Genomic DNA, 23,873 nt, shown 5'->3' on the forward strand with positions numbered 1-23,873 from the left:
CAACAGCACCATTAACCATTATTCAACAGGGTTAGAGAGCATACTACAATACAGCTCTTTCTCTCCTTCTTTCTGTCTCTTTCTTTCTCTCTCTCTCGCTCTCTCTCTTTCTCCCTCTCTCTTGCCATTTTTCTCTTGAATACCAACTGCCAATTGGAGTATGTTTCATGTATGCTGCGGAAGACATCATCAAATCAATGAACTGTAGGTTTAACTGTTGACTGAGGAGATGAGTGCAGTAAATGACTGTGTTCTGCTAGTCCTGGGTCCCCACTCTTATTTATTATGATTTATAAGCCAAAACAGATCTTTGATCAACCCTCCTACTCTGAGATGCCCATCACTGGCCCTGGTGGTGTCTACCTGCATGGAAGTCCACCCCCACAGCGAACAGGGTCCCAGTGATGGGCATCAGAGCCTCCATGTTGTCATTGGGGTCCAAGGCAATCCCTCTGATCCCCTCATGGATGGAGTACATCAGAAATGACTCAATGCCTACAGGGTACAACAGGGATTACTTAATTGTTAGTCTCTTGTGACAGACTGTTGACATAAATGTTAACTGCACTCACACAAGATTTGGATCTGAATTCAAGATTAACATACTGTAAGTTAATATGCAGAGAGTACATTTACCCCAGTGAAATGCAGTATGTTTTGTATGATTACAGAGGTTTCTATAGTGCTACTTAGCAACAGTCAATTCATTTCACAGACCTTGTGGTAACTTCGATGCTAGGGTGTCTGAACTGGTCAATGCTTTCAATGCCCCCCCCTCTGTTCAAAGGTAGTATACTATGTATGGAATAGGGTGCTATTTGCGAATCAGACTTGTTGTCTTACCCTCACAAGACATGCGGTCGGTGCGCAGGTTGTAGCCCACAGTACAGGAGCAGCTACGGGTGTTCTCTGATGTGGGGAAGCAGAGCTGGGAGCAGCCTCCATTGTTCACCTGACACGGGTTCCTTCCTGGAAAGGACATGGTGAATAGTATATTAGTAAGGAGAAAGGATACCATTATGTTAGCTTCATGGACATCTTTACTAAGATAACATCTGATATGTTATGCAGAGCGCTATAGGTACTGTAGTACATCATGGCGTCACATTTATGAATGTCAGCAGATGGGATTGAAAAGTGAATAAATAAATGTGTGCGTGCCTGTGTGGGTTCCTCACCTCTCTGTCCCTCCCTGTCATAGACCTTCATGTACACCACTCCACTGGTCTTATTCCTCAGGACCACAGGAGTCCGTCCGTCTCTCTTGTTCACAGTACCCAGTTGGGCTGAATCATCATCTGCCCACCACAATTTGTTACCTGAGAAAAGGTAATATTATCTATCAACTTTAACTGTCTGAGGAGTTTTTTTGTTAAGTACCTTTATTTATCCAAAAATTCCCATTGAGGTCAACTTGACTTCTTTGCAAGGGAGACCTGATCATATACAGTTGAAGTCGGAAGTTTACATACACTGAGATTGGAGTCATTACAACTATTTTTTTTAACCACTCCACAAATTTCTTGTTAACAAACTATAGTTTTGGCAAGTCGGTTAGGACATCTACTTTGGGCATGAAACAAGTCATTTTTTCAACAATTGTTTACAGACAGATTATTTCACTTATAATTCACTGTATCACAAGTCCAGTGGGTCAGAAGTTTACATACACTAAGTTGACTGTGCCTTTAAACAGCTTGGAAAATTCCAGAAAATGATGTCATGGCTTTAGAAGCTTCTGATAGGCTAATTGACATCATTTGAGTCAATTGGAGGTGTACCTGTGGATGTATTTCAAGGCCTACCTTCAAACTCAGTGCCTCTTTGCTTGACATCATGGGAAAATCAAAAGAAATCAGCCAAGACCGCAGAAAAAAAATTGTAGACCTCCACAAGTCTGGTTCATCCTTGGGAGCAATTTCCAAACACCTGAAGGTACCACGTTCATCTGTACAAACAATAGTATGCAAGTATAAACACCATGAGACCACGCAGCCCTCATACCGCTCAGGAAGGAGACACGTTCTGTCTCCTAGAGATAAACGTACTTTGGTGTGAAAAGTTCAAATCAATCCCAGAACATCAGCAAAGGACCTTGTGAAGATGCTGGAGAAAACAGGTACAAAAGTATCTATATCCACAGTAAAACGAGTCCTATATCGACAGAACCTGTAAGGCCGCTCAGCAAGGAAGAAGCCACTGCTCCAAAACCGGCATAAAAAAGCCAGACTACGGTTTGCAACTGCACATGGGGACAAAGATCGTACTTTTTGGAGAAATGTCCTCTGGTCTGATGAAACAAAAATAGAACCGTTTGGCCATAATGACCATCATTATGTTTGGAGGAAAAAGGGGGAGGCTTGCAAGCCGAAGAACACCATCCCAACCGTGAAGCACGTGAGTGGCAGCATCATGTTTTTGGGTGCTTTGCTGCAGGAGGGACTGGTGCACTTCACAAAATAGATGGCATCACGAGGATGGAAAATTATGTGGATATATTGAAGCAACATCTCAAGACATCAGTCAGGAAGTTAAAGCTTGGATGCAAATGGGTCTTCCAAATGGACAATGACCGCAAGCATACTTCCAAAGTTGTGGCAAAATGGCTTAAGGACAACAAAGTCAAGGTATTGGAGTGGCCATCACAAAGCCCTGACCTCAATCCTATATAACATTTGTGGGCAGAACTGTAAAAGTGTGTGCGAGCAAGGAGGCCTACAAACCTGACTCAGTTACACCAGCTCTGTCAAGAGGAATGGGCCAAAATTCACCCAACTTATTGTGGGAAGCTTGTGGAAGGCTACCCGAAACGTTTGACCCAAGTTAAACAATTTAAAGGCAATGCTACCAAATACTAATTGAGTGTATGTACACTTCTGACCCACTGGGAATGTGATGAAAGAAATAAAAGCTGAAATAAATCATTCTCTCTACTATTATTCTGACATTTCACATTCTTAAAATAAAGTGGTGATCCTAACTGACCTAAGGCAAGGAATCTTTACTTGGATTAAATGTCAGGAATTGTGAAACACCTTAGACAAATACATTTAAACTCAGTTTATGTAAACTTCCGACTTCAACTGTATGTAGTGCATGCATAAAACCTGGAATATATACATTCTGACAATGTAATAGGTTACTGATGACGCAACATTTAATGTAGTTAAATCCCCAAATAAACCAGTACTCTTATCCTGTGTCTGGACTACACACGGGTATATGTTTGTTGATTTGCTTGTTTCAGTGGCTCTACTACACTGTTGTAGAATGCAGAGTTAGGGACTATACACAGGTATATGTTTGTTGATTTGCTTGTTTCAGTGGCTCTACTACACTGTTGTAGAATGCAGAGTTAGGGCTGGCACAATTACTATATAACTATGTAACTGACAGTTATGGATGAAGACCATCATGAAAATAAAATAACTGTCATAACCATAACCCCCCCCCCCAAAAAACACATTTAATTTATATTTTATTTTGTGTGTGGAAAGAACAGATGACTGAAGATGGGACGGCCGGCATTTGTGCAGGACAGGACGGCCGGGCATTCGTGCGTTTAGGAGCGGAGAAGAGAAAATGTGTTTCTTAAATAACATTTTAAAAATCGATATACTGTATATATGCAGTGCATTCGGAAAGTGTTCATACCCCTTCCCTTTTCCCACATTTTGTTACGTTACAGCCTTATTTTAAAATTGATTAAATAAACATTTTTCCTCATCAATCTATACACAATACCCCATAATGACAAAGCGAAAAGAGGTTTTAAGACATTATTTAGCGAATTTCTTAAAAATAAAAACAGAAATACCTTATTTACATAACTATTCAGACACTTTCCTATGAGATTCAAAATTGAGCTCAGGTGCATCCTGTTTCCATTGATCGTCCTTGAGATGTTTCTACAACTTGATTGGAGTCCACCTGTGGTAAATTCAATTGAGTTTGCCAAAAGGCACCTAAAGGACTCTCAGATCATGATAAACAAGATTCTCTGGTCTGATGAGCCTTTGGCCTGAATGCCAAGCGTCACATTTGGAGGAAAACTTTGCACCATCCCTACGGTGAAGCATGGTGGTGGCAGCATCGTGCTGTGGGGATATTTTATAGCGGCAGAGACTGGAAGACTAGGATCGAGGGAAAATGAAAGGAGCAAAGTACAGAGAGATCCTTGATGAAAACCTGCTCCAGAGCGCTCAAGACCTCAGACTGGGGTGAAGGTTCACCTTCCAACAGGACAATGACCCTAAGCACACAGCCAAGACAATGCAGGAGTAGCTTCGGGAAAAGTCTCTGAATGTCCTTGAGTGGCCTAGCCAGAGCCCGGACTTGAACATCTCTGGACAGACCTGAAAATAGCTGTGCAGCGACGCTACCCATCCGACCTGATAGAGCTTGAGAGGATCTGCAGAGAAGAATGGGAAAAACAGGTGTGCCAAGCTTGTAGTGTCATACCCAAGAAGACTCGAGGCTGTAATCGCTGCCAAAGGTGTTTCAACAAAGGGTCTAAATACTTAGCAAAACATTTAAAAAATACTGTTTTTGCTTTATCATTATAGAATAAGGCTGTAACGTAACAAAATGTGGAAAAAGTCAAGGGGTCTAAATACTTTCTGAATGCACTGTATGTAAATATATGTTTTTGCTATTCAAACGATTATTAAGTTGTCTGCTGTCATTTGGCTGACCAATAACTGTCATCCAAAATTCCATGACCATCACAGCCCTATGTAGAGTACCTATCTGGTATTGTGCAGGAGAAGTGGTTAGGAGAGGAGAGTTATACCATGAGTTTAGAGAGTGCTGTCTATACGTGTCCATGTTTGGAAAGTGTGTACAGTATGCAGCCCATTTAGGAGTGGAACAAACACCACCCTATTCCAGTCCCCCTGGTGAAATCCAGTGATGCTTACTACTGGCTCCAGACTAAAGCATTCAACTCAGATGTGACAGGGGTTTTTCATTCAAAAACCCAGCGGAGTGCAACCAACCTCACCTAACACTGAACTGTTGCATGCTAATACCAGAACCTTAAGAGAGGGCCACAGAGGTGTACCCTGAATAAATATTGGTCCACTTTCCCAATCTGAAAATGAATGAAATGTGTTCTGAAGTTAGCAGAAGGATTAGCAATACTTTCATATTTATTATCAGTGCCATTTTCAACAAAGATTCAACACATGTATGAGAATTTAAATGTTGATATTTCAGTGAGGCAATGGTTATGCACAGACGTTCTATTCAATTTTGCAGTCGCAGACAGCGGAGGTGCTTCAACGGAAATATTACTATTATTTACAATACTTTCTTATAATAATATATATATTTCTATATTAAATTGCACCGTTGTGACAATTGATTGTCTGCTTTAAATGTTTGGGTGTTACAATTTGGTGTATTGTTCGGTTCTGCAAATGAACTATTCTCAAGGATATTGTTTACTTTACTTTTATCAGTCATAACCATTGTCAGCAGGGAAAATCTAATAGATGATTATGATTGCACCCAAGCAGTGTCTAAAAAAACAAATATGCCTAAGTATTATGTTTTCCTTTATCATAACTATCAAATAAAATAAAATACAATTTTGTTTGTCACAAAATACACCAGCTGTAGACCTTACCGTGAAATGCTTACTTACAAGCCATTAACCAACAATAAAGTTCAAGAAATAGAGTTAACCTGTTAGGGCTAGGGGGCAGCATTTGCACGTCTGGATAAAAAAAATGTACCCGATTTAATCTGGTTACTAATCCTACCCAGTAACTAGAATATGCATATACTTATTATATATGGATAGAAAACACTCTAAAGTTTCTAAAACTGTTTGAATGGTGTCTGTGAGTATAACAGAACTCATTTGGCAGGCAAAACCCTGAGACATTTTCTGACAGGAAGTGGATACCTGATGTGTTGTATTACCTTTAAACCTATCCCATTAAAAAACACAGGGGCTGAGGAATATTTTGGCACTTCCTATTGCTTCCACTAGATGTCACCAGCCTTTACAAAGTGTTTTGAGTCTTCTGGAGGGAGATCTGACCGAACAAGAGCCATGGAACGATGATGTCCCATTAGACACCTGGCGCGCGAGTTCATGTTGGGTACCCTCGTTCCAATACGTTATAAAAGAGTATGCATTCGTCCACCTTGAATATTATTCATGTTCTGGTTAAAAAAGGCCCTAATGATTTATGCTATACAACGTTTGACATGTTTGAACGAACGTAAATATATTTTTTCCCCTCGTTCATGACGAGAAGTCCGGCTGGCTTAGATCATGTGCTAACAAGACGGAGATTTTTGGACATAAATGATGAGCTTTTTTGAACAAAACTACATTCGTTATGGACCTGTGATACCTGGAAGTGACATCTGATGAAGAGAATCAAAGGTAATGGATTATTTACATAGTATTTTCGATTTTAGATCTCCCCAACATGACGTCTAGTCTGTATCGCAACGCGTATTTTTCTGGGCGCAGTGCTCAAATTATTGCAAAGTGTGATTTCCCAGTAAGGTTATTTTTAAATCTGGCAAGTTGATTGCGTTCAAGAGATGTAAATCTATAATTCTTTAAATGACAATATAATATTTTACCAATGTTTTCTAATTTTAATTATTTAATTTGTGACGCTGACTTGACTGCCGGTTATTGGAGGGAAACGATTTCCTCAACATCAATGCCATAGTAAAACGCTGTTTTTGGATATAAATATGAACTTGATAGAACTAAAAATGCATGCATTGTCTAACATAATGTCCTAGGAGTGTAATCTGATGGAGATTGTAAAAGGTTAGTGCATCATTTTAGCTGGTTTTATGGTTTTGGTGACCCTGTCTTTGACTTGACAAAACATTACACACAACTCTTGTAAATGTACTGTCCTAACATACTCTAAATTTATGCTTTCGCCGTAAAACCTTTTTGAAATCGTAAAACGTGGTTAGATTAAGGAGATGTTTATCTTTCAAAGGGTGTAAAATAGTTGTATGTTTGAAAAATTTGAATTTTGACATTTATTTGGATTCAAATTTGCCGCTCTTGAAATGCACCTGCTGTTGATGGAGTGCACCACGGGTGGCACGCTAGCGTCCCACCTAGCCCATAGAGGTTAAGAAAATATTTACTAAATAAACTAAAGTAAAAAATGAAATAAAAAGTAACATGTGCGGGGGTACAGGTCATTTGTACATGTAGGTTGGGGAAAAGTGACTATGCAGTGATAATGAACAGCGAATAGCAGCTGTAGAACTTTTTGAGGATCTGGGGACCTTTGCCAAGTCTCCTGAGAGGGAAAAGGTGTTGTCCTGCCCTCTTCACGACTGTTTTGGTGTGTTTGGACCATGATAGTTTATTGGCGATGTGGACACCAAGGAACTTGAAACTCTCGACCCGCTCCACTAGAGCCCCGTTGATGTTAATGGGGGGCCTGTTCAGCCCTCCTTTTCCTGTAGTCCACATCATCTCCTTTGTATTGCTCACATTGAGGGAGAGGTTGTTTTCCTGGCATCACACTGCCATGTTTCTGACTTCCCCCCTATAGTCTGTCTCGTCGTTGTTGGTGATCAGGCCTACCACTGTTGTATCGTCAGCAAACTTCATGATGGTGTTGGAGTCGGTCTTGGCCACGCAGTCGTAGGTGAACAGGGAGTACAGGAGGGGACTAAGCACGCACCCCTGAGGATCAGTGTCGTGACGTGAATCTCATTAATGTGATGACTGTTATTTATCGAATAATTACCTACAATGGTTAATTGTTACCAGATGAAATTAAGCATGTAACAATTAACTCATTAGGAATTTGGGGCACCATGGAACAAGTTGTTTAACAAGTTACAATCTCCCGAATTAAACTCAATAATTTATAGATATCGATAACAGTCACTTATTAATAGTTCCCTTATGTCAGTCTCATTCTGAAAGTCGCAGACTTCTTGAATCTGCACAAACCCGAGTCTTACTGATTATTCCGTACCACACAAATTGATTTTATTATTTATTTACTAACAGACTAAATGATAACACAGGATACACACACACGCGGTATTAGATATTGATTAGAAACTTAATACGATGAAAACAGGTCCCTAGCAGACTAACACAACATGACACTTGTTACAAAAGATGGAGAGTTAAAGAGAGAGAGAAAGCGAGAGAGAAAGAGAGACAACACTTGGATAAATTTGGGAACTTCGCTCACAGTAATCATAATACCTTGCCCCGAACAGCTGCCCTTTCGGGTAAGAAGTAATGCATGTACTTACATGTTGAAGGTCTTCGTCGTGTATCTCTGTTGGACCCAGGCCTTCGTGAAAAGGGTTCCACTTCGTGAAATGGGTCCGATTGGACCTTCTCCTTCAGATTGGTAAGTGTAAGTCTCTGTCCACAAGAGGTCACAATGTCCTTCTCCTTGGTTGTCTGTGTTTACTTTCACTCGTTCTGGAAGACTGGTCTTCTGAGGACATTTAATCAGCCATGTCGATTATCCTCAGGGTTATGAGAGCAGTGTAGTCGACGATGGTTTGAAGAGAATAACCGGATGATTCTACTTAAATTCACTTTCTTAGATACAGTACTTAGAACAGTTACTCAACTGTAACCTTGATTGTTAGTCTACTTTGTCTTCTTCAACTCGTGTCGATTTTCAGGGTCGTGGCCAATGTAGACCTAGCTGCAGCTGGTGGTCCTTCTAGTCTGGTATGTTAATTCTTAACTCAATCTTTTATACCCTTGGGTAAAAAGGGGCGTTTTCATCATGCTGACATGTTCTCTGAGCTCCCTAGGGCGTGGCTAGTTACAAGACAAAGTATCATCATTACTAGGATCTCTGTCACGTCCTGACCAGTATAAGGGGTTATTTGTTATTGTAGTTTGGTCAGGATGTGGCAGGGGTGTGTTTGTTTAGAGTGTTTCGGGGTTTGTTGGGCTATGTTCTTATTTAAGAGGGGTGTTTGTTTAGAGTGTTTTGGGGTTTGTTGGGTTATGTTTTTGTTAGTCTATTTCTATGTTAGTTCTAGTATGTCTATTTCTATGTGGTGTTTGTTGGGTTGACCTTCAATTGGAAGCAGCTGCTCCGAGTTGCTTCTAATTGAAGGTCCTATTTAAGAGGGGTGTTTTTTCTATGGGATTTTGTGGGTTCTTTGTATAGCTGTAAGCCTTACAGGACTGTTTATTGTCATTGTTTTTGTATACTTTTGTTTTGGTTTTCCTTCTTTCTGCTAAATAAAAAAAGAAGATGAGTATACACATTCCGCTGCGTTTTGGTCCAATCCCTACGACACCCGTGACAATCTCGTTATAGAACTATAATCACAATCCTATCTTAACAAAAAATGTATCTTCAGCCTTGATATTTCCTACACAACATAAAGGATGCAAACCTGATATACATAGTGTGAAAGCTCTTCAAGTTATAATGTTTTCATTATAACAAAATAGACATTATTTTCCCTTGTTCCATCTCCCATCATTCCCCACATTCGGATGTTGAAATATATTGTCCCAGTGTTCATTGTTGGATGTTAGAGTTTTTGGGTAGCAAAACCTTCTGTAACAAAGTGATTTCTTTCCCAATACTGAGGAGCAAAGGAAGAGACTCCCCTCCTGCCTAATTTACGACCGAGTGTTAAGGTGTCAAACCCCCACTGCATGCTTCAGTATTCCTTGCCTCAAAGCAAGCATAAAAGTAATTTAGCTTGTCTGGTAGGTTCGAGTCACTTGGCAGCTCGTGGTTGGGTTTCCCTTTGTAGTCCGTAATACTTTGCAAGCCTTGCCACATCCGATGAGCATCTTAGTCCTGTATTGACACATTGCTTGTTTGATGGTTCATCTGAGGGCATAGCGGGATTTCTTATAAGCATCCAGATTAGTGTCCCGCTCCTTGAAAGCAGCAGCTCTAGCCTTCAGCTCCATGGCTTCTGGTTGGGATATGTACGTATGGTCACTGTAGGGACGACGTCACCGATGCACTATTTGATGAGGCCGGTGACTGAGGTGGTATACTCCTCAATGCCATTGGATGAATCACGGAACATATTCCAGTCTATGCTAACAAAACAGTCCTGTAACGTAGCATCAGCGTCATTGAGGGCGGCAGGTAGCCTAGTGGTTAGAGCATTGAACTAGTAACCAAAAGCTTGCAAGATTGAATCCCTGAGCTGACAAGGTAAACGTCTGTTGTCCTGCCGCTGAGTGAGGCAGTTAACCCACTGTTCCTAAGCTGTCATTAAAAATAAGAATTTGTTCTTAACTGACTTGCCTAGTTAAAAATAAAAAATACAAATTTGACCACTTCTGTATTGAGCAATTCACTGGTACTTCCTGCTTCAGTTTTTGCTTGTAAGCAGGAATCAGAAGGATAGAATTATGGTCAGATTTGCCAAATGGAGGGTGAGGGAGAGCTTTGTATGCGTCTCTGTGTGAGGAGTAAAGGTGGTCTAGAGTTTTTTTCCTCTGGTTGAACATGTGACATGCTGGTTGAAATGAGTTAAAACGGATTTAAGTTTGCCTGCATTAAAGTCACTGGCCAATAGGATTTCCGCTTCTGGATGATAATTTTTTTGTTCACTTATGGCCTTATCAAATCAAAATCAATGTTTATTTGTCACGTGCGCCGAATACAACAGGTGTAGCTTACCTACAGGCTCTAACCAATAGTGCAAAAAAAGGTGTTAGGTGAGCAATAGGTAAGTAAAGAAATAAAACAACAGTAAAAAGACAGGCTATATACAATAGTGAGGCTATAAAAGTAGCGAGGCTACTTACAGACACCGGTTAGTCAGGCTGACTGAGGTAGTATGTACATGTAGATATGGTTAAAATGACTATGCATATATGATGAACAGAGAGTAGCAGTAGCGTAAAAGAGGGGTTGGCGGGTGGTGGGTGGCGGGACACAATGCAGATAGCCCGGTTAGCCAATGTGCGGGAGCACTGGTTGGTCGGCCCAATTGAGGTAGTATGTACATGAATGTATAGTTAAAGTGACAATGCATATTTGATAAACAGAGAGTAGCAGCAGCGTAAAAAGAGGGTTTGGGGGGGGGGCACACAATGCAAATAGTCCGGGTAGCCATTTGATTACCTGTTCAGGAGTCTTATGGCTTGGGGGTAAAAACTGTTGAGAAGCCTTTTTGTCCTAGACTTGGCACTCCGATACCGCTTGCCATGCGGTAGTAGAGAGAACAGTCTATGACTGGGGTGGCTGGGGTTTTTGACAATTTTTAGGGCCTTCCTCTGACACCGCCTGGTGTAGAGGTCCTGGATGGCAGGCAGCTTAGCCCCAGTGATGTACTGAGCCGTACGCACTACCATCTGTAGTGCCTTGTGGTCAGAGGCCGAGCAATTGCCGTACCAGGCAGTGATGCAACCAGTCAGGATGCTTTCGATGTTGCAGCTGTAGAACCTTTTGAGGATCTGAGGACCCATGCCAAATCTTTTTAGGGGGAATAGGCTATAGGGGGTTTGGAAATGATGCAGACAATTACATTCATGGAAGCCACAATCTATCTGCAATATTAAAGCTGATCTTCCACCCCCCCAAAAAAAAAACTATATAAAAAAAATAAACCTGTCAATCTGAGTCTCAACATGCTGTTTAGCACTTCAACTGAACATTCTCAGAATGACATGACACAACAGCAGGAATCAAGTAACAGTTAGCTTCAATTCCACACCACAGTCGCAAACTAAACTATTGATAACTTGTCAGGCAGGGCAACCTTGGGTAAACCTCTCATCGATGGTCAGTCACACACACAGACGCACGGACACACACACAAACACACACACAAAATGAGGCGATAGATCCAGCCTCCTGTTAGGTCTCAATCTCTCTTCATTGAAACAGGCTGATGGTTGAGCCTAACCACACCAAACACAGCCTTTCATTGATTGACTCAAAGCAGACCAAAGGCCTCAGCTACAGGAAGGAACTGGTGTTTAATCAGCATTCAATAACATTGATTCGCTAACTCACAACAGAGAAGAGCCCCTAATACTAGCAAGAAAATAAAGCTAACGCTATCTAATAAGCAATTTCCCTTCGGAACAGATGGCATATATAGCCAGGAACATATGAAAAAGAAAACAATTATATTGTTGAACCTGATGGATACCAGAGTGTTAATTTATTATTATAGCTCTCAACACATCATTCTGCATTCTGTAAATGTGGGTCCTTGACGTGAACATGAACCTTAACTCATATTAAAAACAAAAGGCTATGTTTTAAGTGAGAATAGGCATTGATCTGAAGCCAAAAATGAAAGGAAATTCACATGAGCATCACAATGCCTATTCCACCCATGCTACACCAAGATTTTCCAGCACACAGCTTTGACCTACTACAGTAGCTATTTTTTTTATTTAACCAGGCAAGTCAGTTAAGGACAAATTCATATTTACAATGATGGCCTACCAACTCTAACCCGGCCGACGCTGGGCCAATTGTGCACCGCTCTATGGGGACTCCCAATTACGGCTAGTTGTGATACAGCCTGGAATCAAACCAGGGTCTGTAGTGATACCTCTAGCACTGAAATTTTGTGCCTTAGACCCCTGTGTCACTCGGGACCCAATGTTGGTATTGTACTTCAAACTACGTGTAGGCTGGTTGCTTAGGATTCAAATCTTCTCAAACAGCCAAAAGTATTGGTACAAAGTAAAGTAGTGGTGCATGTCGGTATTTCCTTAAACATGTATTTTAGCAAAACATGTAATTGAAAAAAAAATCTAATAACATACTTTTTTGGTCAGTAGATGCCAAACATAACAGGTGGTGTTGTGTTGGACACAGTAGCTCAGTTATGACTGTCGGAATTCCTGCTTTCTTTGCCTGTTAGCTCACCTGTGTAATATTGAATTAAGCTCAGAACCACTTGAGTTTCAAACATGGACCTGTTTTATCAATTGCTGTGCTGCTCACTGGACAGTTCCTGACCTGTGTCAAAATAATATGTAGCTTAAAGTTAAGTTTGTTCTTTTTGCAGTAAAGACGGTGATGCAACAATAATAATAATTTACAATAGGCCTATATCTAAAAATACATACGGCCAAGTTATATATATACATATACATCATTTTAATAGCAGGACACTGTAAAGTTCATTATCCCTCTGAAGAGTATGAATTAGACAGTTTGTACAAAATAATTTGTTTTGTAACTTATTTTGTGCATAATGTTGCTGCTACCGTCTCTTATGACTGAAAAGAGCTTCTGGACATCAGAACAGTGATTACTCACCTCGAACTGGATGAAGAATTTATCTTTAATGAGTTGGATGGGAAGGATATACTCCAAACACCCGTACAAGCCCTCATCCCCGTCATTCGCTGGAGAAAGAAACAGATTTCGTGGAAAGAGATCGGGGTGCCTTGCGAGGATCAGGAAATCAGTGGCTAATTTGCATTTGCCATCCGTAAAGTTAGCTAACGTTCACCGAGTTGTAGCTGAACAACGACTTAATAACATACAGTTGGCGGGTTATACACTCTATTAGCAGGATAGAACAGCAGCCTCTGGTAAGACATGGGGCGGGGGCCTATTTATATATGTAAACAACTGCTGGTGCATGATTTTTAAGGAAGTCTCGAGGTTTTGCTCGCGTGAGAAAGAGTATCTCACGACAAACTGCAGACCACACTACCTACAGTTGAAGTTGGAAGTTTACATACACCTTAGACAAATACATTTAAACTCAGTTTCACAATTCCTGCCATTTAATCAGAGAAAAATTCCCTGTCTTAGGTCAGTTAGGATCACCACTTTATTTTAAGAATGTGAAATGTCAGAATAATAGTAGAGAGAATGATTTATTTCAGCTTTTATTTCTTTCATCACATTCCCAGTGGGTCAGAAGTTTACATACATTCAATTAGTATTTGGTAGCATTGCCTTTAAATTGTTTAACTTGGGTCAAACATTTCGGGTAGCCTTCCACAAGCTTCCCACAATAAGTTGGGTGAATATTGGCCCATTCCTCCTGACAGAGTTGGTGTAACTGAGTCAGGTTTTCAGGCGTCCTTGCTCTCACACATTTTTATGTTCTGCCCAGAGTTACAAATGGAATAAACAAGCATAATCAATAACAATAGAAAAAAAAGAAAGCCTATATACAGTGTGTGCAAATGGCGTGAGGAGGTAATGCAATAAATAGGCCATAGTAGCGAAATAATTACAATTTAGCAAATTAACACTGGGGTGATAGATGAGCAGATGGTGATGTGCAAGTAGAAATACTGGTGTGTAAAAGAGCAGAAAAGTAAATTAAAACAATATGGTGATGGGGTAGGTAGATTGGGTGGGTTATTTACAGATGGGCTATGTACAGCTGCAGCGATCGGTTAGCTGTTCAGATAGCTGATGTTTAAACTTACTGAGGGAAATATAAGTCTCCAGCTTTCTGCGATTTTTGCAATTCATTCCAGTCATTGGCAGCAAAGAACTGGAAGGAAAGGCGGTGACCCGATCCTGTAGGTTCATGCTCTACAACATTTGCAGAGTACGACCCTGCCTCACACAGGAAGCGGCGCAGGTCCTAATCCAGGCACTTGTCATCTCCCGTCTGGATTACTGCAACTCGCTGTTGGCTGGGCTCCCTGCCTGTGCCATTAAACCCCTACAACTCATCCAGAACGCCGCAGCCCGTCTGGTGTTCAACCTTCCCAAGTTCTCTCACGTCACCCCGCTCCTCCGCTCTCTCCACTGGCTTCCAGTTGAAGCTCGCATCCGCTACAAGACCATGGTGATTGCCTACGGAGCTGTGAAGGGAACGGCACCTCCATACCTTCAGGCTCTGATCAGGCCCTACACCCAAACAAGGGCACTGCGTTCATCCACCACTGGCCTGCTGGCCCCCCTACCTCTGAGGAAGCACAGTTCCCGCTCAGCCCAGTCAAAACTGTTCGCTGCTCTGGCACCCCAATGGTGGAACAAGCTCCCTCACGACGCCAGGACAGCGGAGTCAATCACCACCTTCCGGAGACACCTGAAACCCCACCTCTTTAAGGAATACCTAGGATAGGATAAAGTAATCCTTCTAACCCCCCCCCTTAAAAGATTTAGATGCACTATTGTAAAGTGGTTGTTCCACTGGATATCATAAGGTGAATGCACCATTTTGTAAGTCGCTCTGGATAAGAGCGTCTGCTAAATGACTTAAATGTAATGTAATGTAAAGGCGGCCAAAGGAGGTGTTGGCTCTGGGGATGACCAGTGAGATATACCTGCTGGAGCGCGTGCTACAGGTGGTTGTTGTTATCGTGACTGGTGAGCTGAGATAAGGCGGAGCTTTACCTAGCATAGACTTATTGATGACCTGGAGCCATTGAGTCTGGCGACGAATATGTAGCGAGGGCCAGCGAACTTTTGACCAGCTTTGAAACCGGATTGCACAGAGGAGGGATTGTAAATGGTCTGTGATCTGTTTATTAACTTGGCTTTCGAAGACTTTAGAAAAGCAGTGCAGGATGGATATAGGTCTATAACAGTTTTGGTCTAGAGTGTCACACCCTTTGAAGAGGGGGATGACCACGGCAGCTTTCCAATCTTTAGGGATCTCGGACCATACGAAAGACAGGTTGAACAGACTGGTAATAGGGGTTACAACAATGGATGCATTTAGAAAGAGAGGGTCCAGATTGTCTAGCCCAGCTGATTTGTAGGTTTTGCAGCTCTTTCAGAACATCTGCTATCTGGATTTGGGTGAAGGAGAAGCTGGGAGGCTTGGGCAAGAACCTGTGGGGTGTGTGGAGCTGTTAGCCATGGTTGAGGTAGCCAGGAGGAAAGCATGGCCAGCCGTAGAGAAATGCTTATAGAAATTCTCGATTATCGTGGATTTATCGGTGGTGACAGTGTTACCTAGCCTCAGTGCAGTGGGCAGCTGGGAGGAGGTGCACTTATTCTCCATTGACTTTACAGTGTCTCAAAACTTTTTGGAGTTAGAGCTACAGGATGCAAATTTCTCTTTGGAAAAGATAGCCTTTGCTTTCCTAACTGACTGCGTGTGTTGGTTCCTGACTTCCCTGAAAAATGTCATATCGCGGGGACTATTCAATGCTAGTGCAGTCCGCCACAGGATGTTTTTGTGCTGGTCGAGGGAAGTCAGGTCTGGAGTGAAGTCAAAATCCTTCCAGGATACCCGGGCCAGGTAGATTAGAAAGGCCTGCTCGCAGAAGTGTTTTAGGGAGCGTTTGACAGTGATGAGGGGTGGTCGTTTGACTGCGGACCCATAGCGGATGCAGGCAATGAGGCAGTGATCGCTGAGATCCTGATTGAAAACAGCAGAGGTGTATTTGGAGGGCAAGTTGGTCAGGACAATATCTATGAGGCTGCCCATGTTTACGGATTTAGGGTTGTACCTGGTGGGTTCCTTGATAATTTGTGTGAGATTGAGGGCATCTATTTTAGATTGTAGGACTGCCGGGGTGTTAAGGATATCCCAGTTTAGGTCACCTAACAGAACCAACTCTGAAAATAGATGGGGGGCTATCAATTCACATATGGTGTCCAGGGCACAGCTGGGAGCTGAGGGGGGTCTATAACTTTGTCCCCATGTGCAGTTGCAAACCGTAGTCTGGCTTATTTATGCCGGTTTTAGAGCAGTGGATTCTTCCTTGCGGAGTGGCCTTTCAGGTTGTCGATAAAGGACTCGTTTTACTGTGGATTTAGATACTTTTGTACCTGTTTCCTCCAGCATTTTCACAGGGTCCTTTGCTGTTGTTCTGGGATTAATTAGCACTTTTCGCATCAAAGTACATTCATCTCTAAAAGATAGAACGCGTCTCCTTCCTGAGCGGTATGACGGCTGCGTGGTCCCATAATGTTTATACTTGCTTACTATTGTTTGTACAGATGAACGTGGTACCTTCAGGTGTTTGGAAATTGCTCCCAAAGATGAACCAGACTTGTGGAGGTCTACAATTAGTTTTCTCAGGTCTTTGCTGATTTCTTTTGATTTTCACACGATGTCAAGCAAAGAGGCACTGAGTTTGAAGGTAGGCCTTGAAATACATCCACAGGTACACCTCCAATTGACTCAAATGATGTCAATTAGCCTTTCAGAAGCTTCTAAAGCCATGACATCATTTTCTGGAATTTTCCAAACTGTTTAAAGGCACAGTCAACTTAGTGTATGTAAACTTCTGACCCACTGGAATTGTGATAGATTATTTCACTTATAATTCACTCTGTCTGTAAACAATTGTTGGAAAAATTACTTGTGTCATGCACAAAGTAGATGTTCTACTTACCAAAACCATAGTTTGTTAACAAGAAATTTGTGGAGTGGTTGAAAACGAGTTTTAGTGACTCCAGCCTAAGTGTATGTAAACTTCCGACTTCAAATGTACCTAGAGTGTTTTCATCTGTATTTTTCATAGCAGTCTACATACCACCACAGACCGATGTTTGCACTAAAACCACACTCAATGAACTGTATTCCACCATAAGCAAACAGGAAACCCTCATCCAAAGGCAGCACTCATAGTGGCCGGGGACTTGCAGGAAAACTTAAATAAGTTTTACCTAATTTCTATCAGCATGTTAACTTAGGGCTAGGCCCTTTTTTTTCTACACTTCCTGTCTGAATGATGTGCCCAAAGTAAACTGCCTGTAGCTCAGGCCCTGAAGCCAGGATATGCATATAATTGCTACCATTGGAAATAAAACACTTTGAAGTATGTAGAAATGTTAAAATAATGCAGGTGAATATAACACAATAGATATGGTAGGAGAAAATCAAAATAAAAACCAACCTGACTTATTTTTTGGAGAGACCATTCTCTTAGAAAAGGTCAAAATTAGCTCCCTGGATGCCATTCCCATGGCTTCCACAAGGTGTCAGAAGGCTATGTTCAAGGTTTCAGGCTTGTAACTTCAAAAACCAATAAGAAATATACGAAGGACACAGTCTTGGAAATTCTTGTTTGCATGCGCCATTACGAAATTACACACCTGCTAAAATCGGTTTCCTATTGAACATACTTCTTTCCGTAAGAAATACTATAGTCTGATTTCATTTTAGGGTATCTGAGGAGTAAATAGAAACGTATTTTGAGTTGTTGAAACAAAGTTTGGGGGTAGATTTTTGGATTCCTTTCTCTGCATGTTGAATGAGTGGATTGCTCAACTCGATGGTGCCAACTAAATTGACTTTTTGGGATATAAAGAAGGATTTTATCTAACAAAACGACACTACATGTTATAGCTGGGACCCTTTGGACGACAAATCAGAGGAAGATTTTCAAAAAGTAAGTGAATATTTAATAGTTATTCGTCAATGTGGAGAAAAACAATTGATGTCGGGAGCCGACCTCAAACAATCGCATGGCATGTTTTCGCTGTAATAGCTACTGTACATCGGACAGTGCAGTTAGATTAACAAGAATTTAAGCTTTCAGTCGATATAAGACACTATCCCTAAGAAGTGCAACCAGAGGGTAGAAACTCTAGACCACCTTTACTCCACACACAGAGACAAGTACAAAGCTCTCCCTCGCCCTCCATTTCACAAATCTGACTATAATTCTATCCTCCTGATTCCTGCTTACATGCAAAAATTAAGGTAGGAAGCACCAGTGAAAAAGTGGTCAGATGAAGGAGATGCTAAACTACAGGACTGTTTTGCTAGCACAGAATGGAATACATTCCGGGTACTTCCAATGGCATTGAGGAGTACACCACATCAGTCACTGGCTTCATTAACCTGTTGGGTCTAGGGGGCAGCATTTGCACGTCTGGATAAAAAAAATGTACCCAATTTAATCTGGTTACTAATCCTACCCAGTAACTAGAATATGCATATACTTATTATATATGGATAGAAAACACTCTAAAGTTTCCAAAACTGTTTGAATGGTGTCTGTGAGTATAACAGAACTCATTTGGCAGGCAAAACCCTGAGACATTTTCTGACAGGAAGTGGATACCTGATGTGTTGTATTGACTTTAAACCTATCCCATTGAAAAACACAGGGGTTTAGGAATATTTTGGCACTTCCTATTGCTTCCACTAGATGTCACCAGCCTTTACAAAGTGTTTTGAGTCTTCTGGAGGGAGATCTGACCGAACAAGAGCCATGGAACGGTGATGTCCCATTAGACACCTCGCGCGCTAGTTCATGTTGGGTACCCTCGTTCCAATACGTTATAAAAGAGTATGCATTCGTCCACCTTGAATATTATTCATGTTCTGGTTAAAAAAGGCCCTAATGATTTATGCTATACAACGTTTGACATGTTTGAACGAACGGAAATATATTTTTTCCCCTCGTTCATGACGAGAAGTCCGGCTGGCTTACATCATGTGCTAACGAGACGGAGATTTTTGGACATAAATGATGAGCTTTTTTGAACAAAACTACATTCGTTATGGACCTGTGATACCTGGAAGTGACATCTGATGAAGAGAATCAAAGGTAATGGATTATTTACATAGTATTTTCGATTTTAGATCTCCCCAACATGACGGCTAGTCTGTATCGCAACGCGTATTTTTCTGGGCGCAGTGCTCAGATTATTGCAAAGTGTGATTTCCCAGTAAGGTTATTTTTAAATCTGGCAAGTTGATTGCGTTCAAGAGATGTAAATCTATAATTCTTTAAATGACAATATAATATTTTACCAATGTTTTCTAATTTTAATTATTTAATTTCTGACGCTGACTTGACTGCCGGTTATTGGAGGGAAACGATTTCCTCAACATCAATGCCATAGTAAAACGCTGTTTTTGGATATAAAAATGAACTTGATAGAACTAAAAATGCATGCATTGTCTAACATAATGTCCTAGGAGTGTCATCTGATGGAGATTGTAAAAGGTTAGTGCATCATTTTAGCTGGTTTTATGGTTTTGGTGACCCTGTCTTTGACTTGACAAAACATTACACACAACTCTTGTAAATGTACTGTCCTAACATACTCTAAATTTATGCTTTCGCCGTAAAACCTTTTTGAAATCGTAAAACGTGGTTAGATTAAGGAGATGTTTATCTTTCAAATGGTGTAACATAGTTGTATTTTTGAAAAATTTGAATTTTGACATTTATTTGGATTCAAATTTGCCGCTCTTGAAATGCACCTGCTGTTGATGGAGTGCACCACGGGTGGCACGCTAGCGTCCCACCTAGCCCCAAGAGGTTAAGAAGTGCATCGATGACGTCATCCCCACAGTGACTTTACATACATACCCCAACCAGAAGCCATGGCTTACAGAAAACACTCGCACTGAGCTAAAGAATAAAGCTGCAGCTTTCAAGGAGTGGGATTCTAACCGGGAAGCATATAAGAAATCCCGCTATGCCCTCTGATGAATGATCAAAAAGGCAAAGCTTCAATACAGGACTAAGATCAAATACACCGGCTCCGACGCTTGTCGGATGTGGCAGGGCTAGCAAACTATTACAGACTATAAAGGGAAGCACAGCCGAGAGCTGCCCAGTGACACGAACCTACCAAGTGAGCTAAATACCTTCTATGCTCACTTCGAGGCAAGTAACACTGAAACATGCATGAGAGCTCTATCTGTTCCGGGCGACTGTGTGATCACGCTCTCCGCAGCCAACATTCACAAGGCCGCAGGGCCAGACGGATTACCAGAACGTGTACTCTGAGCATGCGCTGACCAACTGGCATGAGTCTTCACTGACATTTTCAACCTCTCCCTGTCTGAGTCTGTAATACCAACATGTTTCAAGCAGGCCACCATAGTCACTGTGCCCAAGAACACTAAGGTAACCTGCCTAAATGACTACCAACCTGTAGCACTCACGTCTGTAGCCGTGAAATGCTGGTCATGGCTCACATCAAAACCATTATGCCAGAAACCCTAGACCCACTCCTATTTGCATACCGCCCCAACAGATCCACAGATGATGCACTCTATACTGCCCTTTCACACCTGGACAATAAGGAACACCTATGTGAGAATGCTATTCATGGACTACAGCTCAGCGTTCAACACCATAGTGCCCTCAAAGCTCATCAATAAGTTAAGGACCCTGGGACTAAACACATCCCTCTGCAACTGAATTCTGGGCTTCTTGATGGGCCACCCCCAGGTGATAAGGGTAGGTAACAACACATCCGTCATGCTGATCCTCAACATGGGGTCACCTCAGGGGTGCGTGCTGTCGTGTCTTTGGCATCATTAAAACTGAAGATATATTTATCAAATAACTCTCTGTAATTATTATTACGCGATTAAACGTGTAACTGTAATTAACTAGGTCGGGGCACCAAGGAAATTATTTAGATTACAAAGATCTCTCTCTCTCTCTCTCTCTCTCTCTCTCTCTCTCTCTCTCTAAATATATATATATACAACCATTTAGATGCAAGTCTCATACCTGAGACTCTTCTATAAACAGGATTATGGTAATGTGGCCGTATTGTCTCTCATGAGTTTCACAAAATTGTACCAAATGGACCAGTTTGTAGCTGGATTCTTCACTGATCTTTTATACCTTCTCCAGAACCTGAATATTGTTCGGTTGTCAAGTTCTGTGAGGTAGAAGAATTCCTTTGTTTGGTCTTATGAAAACTCACTCTCTCTCTATACTGGGGCCATGAGGCAGGATCTTCTCATAGGAATTTACGACCTCTTCTGACCACAGCAGCCTGGGTGTGGGAGACAGAGGTAGGGGGATGGTGCATAGAAAACCCAAAGAGGGCAACGTCATGACAGTGCTCAGTCCCCCTCCTGTACTCCCTGTTCACTCATGACTGCATGGCCAGGCACGACTCCAACACCATCAATAACCTGTTAGGGCTAGGGGGCAGTATTGACACGGCTGGATAAAAAACATACCCGATTTAATCTGGTTACCACTCCTACCCAGTAACTAGAATATGCATATACTTATTACATATGGATAGAAAACACCCTAAAGTTTCGAAAACTGTTTGAATGGTGTCTGTGAGTATAACAGAACTCAAATGGCAGGTCAAAACCTGAGAGATTCCTTTACAGGAAGTGGCCTGTCTGACCATTTCTTGAACTTCTTTTCCATCTCTATCTTTTACTAAGGATCTCTGCTCTAACGTGACACTTCCCACGTCTTCCATAGGCTCTCAGAGCCCGGGAAAAAACAGAATGTCGTCATTCCAGCCACAGGCTGAAACACATTATCGCCTTTCTCAAGTGGCCGATCAAGGGACTCTGGGCTTATGCGCGTGACCCGACCGCCCCCGCCTTTGTGATTTTTTCCTCTGTTTGCCGAAAAGGAGATTCCCTGTCGGAATATTATCGCTTTTCTACGAGAAAAATGGCGTAAAAATTGATTTTAACCTCTATGGGCTAGGTGGGACGCAAGCGTCCCACCCGTGGTGCACTCCATCAACAGCAGGTGCATTTCAAGAGCGGCAAATTTGAATCCAAATAAATGTCAAAATTCAAATTTTTCAAACATACAACTATTTTACACCCTTTGAAAGATAAACATCTCCTTAATCTAACCACGTTTTACGATTTCAAAAAGGTTTTACGGCGAAAGCATAAATTTAGAGTATGTTAGGACAGTACATTTACAAGAGTTGTGTGTAATGTTTTGTCAATTCAAAGACAGGGTCACCAAAACCATAAAACCAGCTAAAATGATGCACTAACCTTTTACAATCTCCATCAGATGACACTCCTAGGACATTATGTTAGACAATGCATGCATTTTTAGTTCTATCAAGTTCATATTTATATCCAAAAACAGCGTTTTACTATGGCATTGATGTTGAGGAAATCGTTTCCCTCCAATAACCGGCAGTCAAGTCAGCACCACAAATTAAATAATTAAAATTAGAAAACATTGGTAAAATATTATATTGTCATTTAAAGAATTATAGATTTACATCTCTTGAACGCAATCAACTTGCCAGATTTAAAAATAACCTTACTGGGAAATCACACTTTGCAATAATCTGAGCACTGCGCCCAGAAAAATACGCGTTGCGATACAGACTAGCCGTCATGTTGGGGAGATCTAAAATCGAAAATACTATGTAAATAATCCATTACCTTTGATTCTCTTCATCAGATGTCACTTCCAGGTATCACAGGTCCATAACGAATGTAGTTTTGTTCAAAAAAGCTCATCATTTATGTCTAAAAATCTCTGTCTTGTTAGCACATGATCTAAGCCCGCCGGACTTCACTTCATGAACGAGGGGAAAAAATATATTTACGTTCGTTCAAACATGTCAAACGTTGTATAGCATAAATCATTAGGGCCTTTTTTAACCAGAACATGAATAATATTCAAGGTGGACGAATGCATTCTCTTTTATAACTTATTGGAACAAGGGTACCCAACATGAACTCGCGCGCCAGGTGTCTAATGGGACATCATCGTTCCATGGCTCTTGTTCGGTCAGATCTCCCTCCAGAAGACTCAAAACACTTTGTAAAGGCTGGTGACATCTAGTGGAAGCAATAGGAAGTGCCAAAATATTCCTCAGCCCCTGTGTTTTTCAATGGCATAGGTTTAAAGGTAATACAACACATCAGGTATCCACTTCCTGTCAGAAAATGTCTCAGGGTTTTGCCTGCCAAATGAGTTCTGTTATACTCACAGACACCATTCAAACAGTTTTAGAAACTTTAGAGTGTTTTCTATCCATATATAATAAGTATATGCATATTCTAGTTAATGGGTAGGATTAGTAACCAGATTAAATCGGGTACATTTTTTTATCCAGCCGTGCAAATACTGCCCCCTAGCCCCAACAGGTTAAACAGCGGTTGACATGCTTCGAAGTACGGTAATGGAATATTTCTAATTTTATTGTCACGAATTGCGCCATGCGCGCGACACTTCTTTACCATTTCGGATAGTGTCTGGAACGCACGAACAAAACGCTGCTATTCGGATATAA

General features: G+C 41.4%; 1 protein-coding gene across 1 annotated transcript in view; it reads right to left on the bottom strand.

Moving 5' to 3' along the window:
- The window catches only part of LOC106582301 (low-density lipoprotein receptor-related protein 1B), a 272,131-nt gene that overhangs the window by 181,303 nt on the left and 66,955 nt on the right, over positions 1-23,873 (bottom strand). Inside the window, exons 17-19 of the mRNA XM_082967167.1 lie at positions 1,179-1,319; positions 844-969; positions 364-495 (exon numbers count right to left, since the gene is read on the bottom strand). Coding sequence (XP_082823293.1) covers positions 364-495; positions 844-969; positions 1,179-1,319 — 399 coding nt within the window. The remainder of the gene's footprint in view (positions 1-363; positions 496-843; positions 970-1,178; positions 1,320-23,873) is intronic.

This window comes from Salmo salar, chromosome 21, assembly GCF_965601325.2.
Source record: "Salmo salar chromosome 21, fSalSal1, whole genome shotgun sequence".
Taxonomy (NCBI): Eukaryota; Metazoa; Chordata; class Actinopteri; order Salmoniformes; family Salmonidae; genus Salmo; species Salmo salar.